This window comes from Raphanus sativus, chromosome 4, assembly GCF_000801105.2.
Source record: "Raphanus sativus cultivar WK10039 chromosome 4, ASM80110v3, whole genome shotgun sequence".
Classification (NCBI taxonomy): Eukaryota; Viridiplantae; Streptophyta; class Magnoliopsida; order Brassicales; family Brassicaceae; genus Raphanus; species Raphanus sativus.
The window spans coordinates 51,858,867-51,867,125 of NC_079514.1; the positions used below are offsets into that span (position 1 = coordinate 51,858,867).

General features: G+C 38.4%; 1 protein-coding gene across 2 annotated transcripts; it reads left to right on the plus strand.

The window, feature by feature from the left end:
• Positions 1-288: 288 nt before the first annotated feature.
• LOC130511972 (uncharacterized) lies at positions 289-3,905 on the plus strand. Of its 2 annotated transcripts, XM_057009966.1 has the most exons (5): positions 289-2,244; positions 2,340-2,883; positions 2,967-3,066; positions 3,130-3,464; positions 3,534-3,905. In XM_057009966.1, the coding sequence occupies exons 1-5, from the start codon at positions 516-518 to the stop codon at positions 3,865-3,867; spliced, it is 3,042 nt and encodes a 1,013-aa protein (XP_056865946.1). In that variant the 5' UTR covers positions 289-515; the 3' UTR covers positions 3,868-3,905. The 2 variants fall into 2 exon arrangements, with proteins under 2 accessions (XP_056865946.1, XP_056865947.1); XM_057009967.1 differs by lacking the exons at positions 2,967-3,066; positions 3,130-3,464 and having other exon boundaries at positions 291-2,244.
• The last annotated feature ends 4,354 nt before the right edge of the window (positions 3,906-8,259 follow it).

The following is an 8,259-nucleotide window of genomic DNA, read 5'->3' on the forward strand; positions in this document are numbered from 1 at the left end:
CTACCTACCTTTTCCTCGCAAATTCATCGCAAAACTTCAACTACCAGATTCGAAAATTTTCTATAAATATGGAAGTTTCAACATCATTTTAAACACACCAACAAGAAAAAAAAGAAAAACGTGAAAGGAAAAAAATGTCAGGCTCTGGGAATGTCTACGAGTTGCGGAGGTGGATGTATATGCATAGAGATGCTAACGGGAGAGTGACGAAAGAATACATTGCGGGACTGGAGACATTTATGCATCAAGCAGATTCCACACCGCTCGCCCTAGAAAGCGGTAAGATGTTCTGTCCATGTCGGAAATGCAACAATTCGAAATTGGCAAATCGTGAAAATGTTTGGAAGCATTTAATAAATAGAGGTTTCACGCCAAATTACTATATCTGGTTTCAACATGGAGAAGGTTATAATAATTATGATCAGAATGAAGCTAGTAGTAGTAATAGCAATTTTCAGGAAGAACCGGTTGCTCTTCATTTGCATAATGAACCTAGTTACCATCAGGAGGAGCAGATGGTAGATTTTGATAGGGTTCATGATATGGTAACTGATGCATTTGTAGCTCATGATGAAGATGAAGAACCTAACATAGATGCAAAAAAGTTTTATGAAATGTTAAATGCGGCGAATCAACCACTTTACAGTGGTTGTAGAGAAGGTCTCTCTAAATTGTCGTTGGCTGCTAGAATGATGAATATTAAAACTGATCACAATCTACCTGAAAGTTGCATGAATGAATGGGCAGACTTGTTCAAAGAGTATTTGCCGGAAGACAATGTGTCTGCTGATTCTTATTATGAGATTCAGAAACTGGTGTATAGTCTTGGGTTGCCTTCGGAGATGATAGATGTTTGCATCGACAACTGCATGATCTACTGGGGAAATGATGAGAAGTTAGAAGAATGTCGATTCTGCAAGAAGCCACGATTCAAGCCGCAAGGACGGGGACGTAATAGGGTACCGTACCAAAGGATGTGGTACCTACCAATTACAGACAGATTGAAAAGATTGTACCAATCAGAGCAGACTGCTGGAAAGATGAGATGGCATGCCGAGCATACTCAGACGGATGGTGAGATGACACATCCATCAGATGCAAGAGCCTGGAAACATTTTAACAAAGTATATCCGGAATTCGCTAGCAATATCCGGAATGTGTATCTCGGATTATGCACAGATGGATTTAGTCCATTCGGAATGTCAGGGAGACAATATTCATTGTGGCCAGTCTTTCTTACGCCATACAACCTGCCACCGGAGATGTGCATGCAACGGGAGTTGCTATTCTTGACCATATTAATACCTGGTCCGAAACATCCTAAAAGGTCGCTGGATGTTTTCCTGCAACCACTGATAAAAGAGTTGAAGGATTTGTGGTCAACAGGGGAGAGGACGTATGACTGCTCAACGAAGACGAATTTCACGATGCGAGCGATGCTTTTGTGGACCATAAGTGACTTTCCTGCCTATGGGATGTTGTCGGGATGGACTACACATGGGAGATTAGCTTGTCCATATTGTAATGGAGCGACAGATGCGTTTCAACTGAAGAATGGGAGGAAGACAAGTTGGTTCGATTGTCATCGTAGATTTCTTCCCATTGGCCATCCGTACCGAAGAAACAAGACATTGTTTAGGCACAAAAGGGTTGTGAGAGACACTCCTCCTCCATATTTAACTGGAGAAGAAACTGAAAAGCAACTCGATTACTATGGAGTTTTGGAAACAGTTCCTCGTGGTGGTAATTGGCATGTTCCCCCTAATATGCCTGATTCTTACGGTGTTCATCACAACTGGCACAAGAAGAGTATATTTTGGGAGTTGCCATATTGGAAGGATCTTCTTCTGCGCCACAACCTCGATGTGATGCATATAGAGAAGAATTTCTTTGAGAACATCATGAATACAATATTGAATGTCCCGGGGAAGACAAAAGACAACATAAAATCAAGGTTAGACTTGCCGGATATTTGCTCAAGAAGCGAGTTACATATAAACAGCAATGGGCAAGTTCCTGTTCCGATATTCAGATTGTCTTCAGAAAAAAAGTCGGTGTTGTTCAACTGGGTAGCATCAGAAGTGAAATTCCCCGATGGGTATGTTTCAAATCTGTCTAGATGCGTTGAAAAGGGTCAAAAATTCTCTGGGATGAAGAGTCATGACTGTCATGTCTTTATGCAACGACTACTTCCCTTTGCTTTTGCGGAGCTACTTCCTACAAACGTACATGAAGCACTTGCAGGTACTATATTTATTATTGCAGTTATTTTATATATAATGATTTAGTTTGAAATATATATGACTAATATGTGTATAATTGTTTTTGGAATATACAAGGCATTGGAGCATTTTTCAGGGATCTGAGCACCCGCACCCTTAAAGTAGAAGTCGTGGAACAGCTTCAAGAGAACATTCCCATCTTATTGTGCAACTTGGAGAAGATATTTCCTCCTGGGTTTTTTGACGTAATGGAGCATCTAGCTGTCCACCTTCCATATGAGGCATTGCTTCGTGGACCTGTACATTACGGATGGATGTATCAGTATGAGCGAGCCATGAAATATTTGAAGGGAAAAGCAAAGAACCTTGCAAAGGTTGAAGGTTCTATAATTGCTGGAAGTTTGACGGAAGAAACTTCTCACTTCACATCGTACTACTTTGCGTCAAAAGTACGTACTCGGAAAAGAGCTCCAAGGAGATATGATGATGGTGGTGTCGCGCCAACATACGCAGTTGCTGGTGTTCCAGACATCTTTAGCCAGATTGGGCGACTGGGTGGAAAATCAAAAGAGGTTTGGTGGTCGAGTGAAGAAGACGCTCATAGTGCACACACCTATATTCTACTTAATTGTGAGGATCCATTGATTCGTTATTTTGAAAGGTAACATAAATGGACACGTATATATAAATTAACACATATATATAATTGCCAAATATTAATTAATATAAAAAGTGATTTTACAGCCTATTTGTTTCACAAGTCGAAGAAACATTCCCTGGTATATCCACAACTGACGTAGACAAAAGGAAAGATCAACACTTTATAAAATGGTTGAAGAGTCAGGTATTAACTCAAACTCTTTATTCATAAATGATTTGTATTTTAACGTTCACTTTGTTTTTGCAGGTTGATTTTGACGACGATGCAGATTATCCTAAGTGGTTACATGAAGTAATTCAATCTCCACATGTAAAGGTCACCACTTCACAGATGTATTTCACACGAGGCTATACTTTTCACACATATGAGTATGGTAGACAGCGGGCAACCAGTAACTATGGAATATGTGTGAAAGGGGAAACCGATTTCTACGGTATCTTGACAGAGATTATCGAAGTGGAATTTCCAGGGATATTGAAGCTGAAATGCGTCCTCTTCAAATGTGAGTGGTTCGACCCCGTCGTCAACAGAGGTGTTCGGTTTAACAAATTCGGTGTAGTTGATGTCAATGGTGGAAGAAGGTACAACAAATTCTTTATTTGGCATACATGAGTAGAATAAGCTTATTTCTATGTTTTCTTTATTTTCAGGTACAACAAATTCGAGCCTTTCATCTTAGCTTCACAAGCAGATCAAGTTAGCTACCTTCCATACCCTCGGATGAGAGAATCGGGAATAAATTGGTTATCCGTGATCAAAGTTACACCTCGAGGACGAATCATAAGTGGAGAAGAACCACCATTGCAAGAAGAACAGATAAATGAAGTCGAGGAACCTGAACAACAAATTGATGACATTCTTCTCATTGATCCGCATAATCATGAGTATGAAGATCTTACCGACGATGGCACAGATGAAGCTGTTGAAGACGAGTTTAATGAAAATGATGATGTTTCTAGTGATGACGAAAATGTATCTGATTGATGTATTTGTGTTTTAATATGATTGATTTTCAGACTTAATGCATGTGATTCGATTATAAAAAAAATATTGAGTTTGAGGTTTTGAATGAAAAATAAATGATTGAGGTTTGGGATTGGAATATGAAGAGTAGAAGATAGGAAAGATGGTGTTTGTGGTTTGGGGTTTTTGATTTTAGAGGTTAGAAAGAAAACCTCGGTAATTCCTCGTAATTTACGACGAAATAACGAGGAAAGTAGAAAAAAAGAAATACACGGGCCTCGTTAATTCCACGTAAGCACAAATCGTCGTAACGCCCTCGTAAGCTTACGTGGAATTAACGAGGCTTTCTTTTTTTTTTTTTTTCCTCGTTATTTCCTCGTAGGTTTACGAGGTTTTAACGAGATATGTTGTCTAAACCCCTAAACCCTAAACCCCAAACCCCATCTTTCTTATCTCTTTTGTCTAAATCCCAAACTCCAAACCCCATTAATAATTTTATAATTTTCAAAAGATTATATTTTTAAATCTTCAAAAGATTATATTTTCAAATCTTCAAATGATTATATTTTCAAATCTTCAGAAGATTATATTTTTAAATCTTCAAAATATTATATTTTCAAATCTTCAAATGATTATATTTTCAAATCTTCAAATGATTATATTTAAATAAATAATTTGATTTTGTATAAGTTTAAATTAGGAAGAAGAGATTGATATTAGAATTTAAAGAATTGTGATTATAAATTTTGAGGTTTGAAATGTTAAGAATATTGAGTTTGAGGTTTTGAATGAAAAATAAATGATTGAGGTTTGGGATTGGAATATGAAGAGTAGAAGATAGGAAAGATGGTGTTTGTGGTTTGGGGTTTTTGATTTTAGAGGTTTAGAAAGAAAACCTCGGTAATTCCTCGTAATTTACGACGAAATAACGAGGAAAGTAGAAAAAAAGAAATACACGGGCCTCGTTAATTCCACGTAAGCACAAATCGTCGTAACGCCCTCGTAAGCTTACGTGGAATTAACGAGGCTTTCTTTTTTTTTTTTTTTCCTCGTTATTTCCTCGTAGGTTTACGAGGTTTTAACGAGATATGTTGTCTAAACCCCTAAACCCTAAACCCCAAACCCCATCTTTCTTATCTATTTTGTCTAAATCCAAAACTCCAAACCCCATTAATAATTTTATAATTTCAAAAGATTATATTTTTAAATCTTCAAAAGATTATATTTTAAATCTTCAAAAGATTATATTTTCAAATCTTCAAATGATTATATTTTCAAATCTTCAAATGATTATATTTAAATAAATAATTTGATTTTGTATAAGTTTAAATTAGGAAGAAGAGATTGATATTAGAAGTTAAAGAATTGTGGTTATAAATTTTGAGTTTTGATATGTTATGAATATATGAAGTAGAATATAAGAAAGATGGGGTTTAAGGTTTGGGGTTTAGAGTTTAGAGGTTTAGAAAATAACCTCGTTAATAACTCGTAACTTACGAAGCATTTACGAGGAACAGAAAGACGGGCCTCGAAATTTCATCGTTTTATTTGGGACGGGCCTCGCAATTTCCTCGTAATGTTACGAGGGTTTTACGAGTAACAAAAGACGGGCCTCGCTAATTTATCGTTTAGTTTGGGACGGGCCTCGCAATTTCCTCGTAATCTTACGAGGTTTTTACGAGAAAGAGGAACACGGGCCTCTTTAATTCCTCGTAAACTTACGAGGAAATTGCGAGACCTCCGTAACTTATATATACAACCTCACAAACCTCACACTGTCCATTCCTCCCAACTTCCTCTCCACTTCCTCCCCATTTCGTCTCTAACTCCTTTCCCATTCCTCTCTCCTCCGAAAATGGTAATTTCCTCGCCCCCTTTATTAGTTTAGACAATTTAGATAGGTGGTTAATTTAGGTGGTTAGTTTAGAGAATTTAGATAGGTTTACGGATTTTATGTTTGTTAGATAGATTTTAAATTATTGATGATAGCTTTTTAATTATTGATGATCATAATCTCAAAAAAATATATTTTTGCAGGTTCGCCAGCGCATGCTTACTGCTCACTACAGGGAGATATTCGGTGAGCCTGGTAGTCAGTTAGACCCGCCAGGTTCTTCTTCAGGTGCCGGCGGTTCAGGTTCTTCGGATCAGGAGTCTGTTCCCGAGACTCAGCATTTCTTCCCTCCGATTCCTCCTCCGATGGCTCAGCCTCAGCCGATGGCTCAGCCGATGGCTCAGCCGATGGCTCAGCCGATGGCTCCTCCGGTGCCTCCTCCGATGGCTCCTCCTGAGATCCCCGCCGCTGTTCATCCCGATCTCATGGTGCCACCTACTGTTCCCTTCTCGCAGTACACTGTCGAGGATATTCTTGGTATGCCAGGCAGAGCTGGTTTACCAATCATAGACCCCGACAGACCCGACGGGACTTTATGGTAAGTGTATTTTTTAAATAATTATTTTAATTTATAACTTCATTAAATAATTTAAATTTTCATTTTTTTCCAGGTTTGGGGTTGACAATTCCCTTGCGACAGATGTAACCGAGACGATTAAAGGTTACTTCTCCATGGCGCATCCAAACTGGAAATTGACGCCGATCTACATCCGAAAGACGTGGTTCAAGATTTACGCTGTAAGTAATTCTATTAATTAATTATTTTTTTTATTAACTAATTATTAATTTTTTTTTGCAGCAAAAGTATCATTGGTCCATCGGGGTCAGTGAGAGAGTGAGGAAGGCGTTTTACGAAAAGGCGCAAGTTCGCTTGTCGGACACGGTTTGCAACTGGAAGGGTGCCTGGATCGTCAAGGGGTACACCCGTGGCAAACCCGCTGAGCTTACCACGGATGTTTGGGACGGCCTCATCCGTTACTGGAAGGATCCTAACTCCATTAGGATCGCAAACATTTGTGCTGCCGCCCGTAACACGGTAGACGAGCACGGTAACGGCCCGATGCTACACTCTACGGGCCAAAAACCACATGCCGGTGTCCGTTTGAAAATGGTACGTAATTAAATATTTAATTATTTTTTTAATATAATTAAATATATTTCTAACAATTTTCTTAAATGTTTTTAGGCCAAAGAGTTGGGACGTCTCCCGACTCTTCCGGAACTTTACGAGCGGACCCACAAACAAGGCGGGCCAGTTTTTAGATGGCAAGTCCGAGCAAATCTACAACAACGTAATTGCTCGGGTTGAGGAGCGCCAGACTCAGCTGACCCAGCAGTCCGGCGACGGATTACCAGTTACCTTATCCACAACTGAAGTGGATAAGATTTACGAGGAGGTAAATTTTTTAACATTATATCTTTTTAATTATTAATTGATTAAATTTCCCTTTTAATTTAACTAACAAATATAATTTTTTGTTTTTAAGGTTGTCCCTAAGAAAAAGGGACGTACGTTGGGGATCGGTTCCGTCAATGATGTCCCGAGAGCACATCATCTTATGCTCAGAGACAGACCGAGAAGTCACTCAGTTGCGTTCCGAGCTGGGCGCGACCAAAGCCGTGTGAGTGGACTCGAAGCCTTCATCGACGTTATAGCGTCCACAAATCCGGAATGGGAAGCTTTGTTGAGGAACATGAAACAACAAATCCCATTCCAGGCGAGTCATCGGGGCACACATAACGAGGAGGATGTTACGAGGAGGAGCGAGGATTCTACGAGGCGATGAACGAGCCTTAGTTTTTTTAGTTTTTTTTCGGTTTATGTATTATAAAATCCAAAACTTAATTATATATTAAATATTTCTTGCTTGTGAATTTTATTTAAAATTTATTTATAAATCCAATATTTAATATTTTTATTTTGTTAAATTAATAATTATTATATTATCAAATATTATTTTTTAATTCGAAAATGGAAGTCTACGAGTTATTTACGACGAAAATATTTCCGAGAATTTACGAAGAAATGCTTTCGAGGTTTTTACGAGGAAAGTCTTTCGAGGTCTTTACGAGGAAAGGCTTTCGAGGTTTTTACGAGGAAAACCTTTCAACGATTCTACATCGATTTTACGAGGAATCCTTTCAAGGATATTACATCGAATTACGAGGATATGATTTCAAGGATCTTACGTGTAAGTAACGACGCGTGGTTCACGTGGTTTGTACGGGAAATTAGCGAGTGATTTACAAGGAAAGGGGGCGAGGAACTTACGACGAAATATTAACTTCGTCTTTACGAGGAAACCGAAACCTCGCTATTCTACGAGGAAATGGCGACGAATCCTTTTTTACGACGGACGAAAAACGACGAAAGGCTTTTCCTCGTTAATTCCTCGTAAACCTCCTTTTACGAGGATTAACGAGGAAAATGGCCCTCGTTAATTATTTGTTTTCTTGTAGTGAAAGTAAATCATCTAAGTATATAAACATAATCAAAACACCAAAAAAAATTAAAAATA

Bases quoted from the DNA above. Each gene is read 5' to 3' on its own strand.
- LOC130511972 (XM_057009966.1), top strand. From the start codon at position 516: ATGGTAGATTTTGATAGGGTTCATGATATGGTAACTGATGCATTTGTA. The intron at 2,245-2,339 runs GTACTATATTTA...GGAATATACAAG, and splicing joins CGTACATGAAGCACTTGCAG to GCATTGGAGCATTTTTCAGG. The intron at 3,465-3,533 runs GTACAACAAATT...CTTTATTTTCAG, and splicing joins GATGTCAATGGTGGAAGAAG to GTACAACAAATTCGAGCCTT.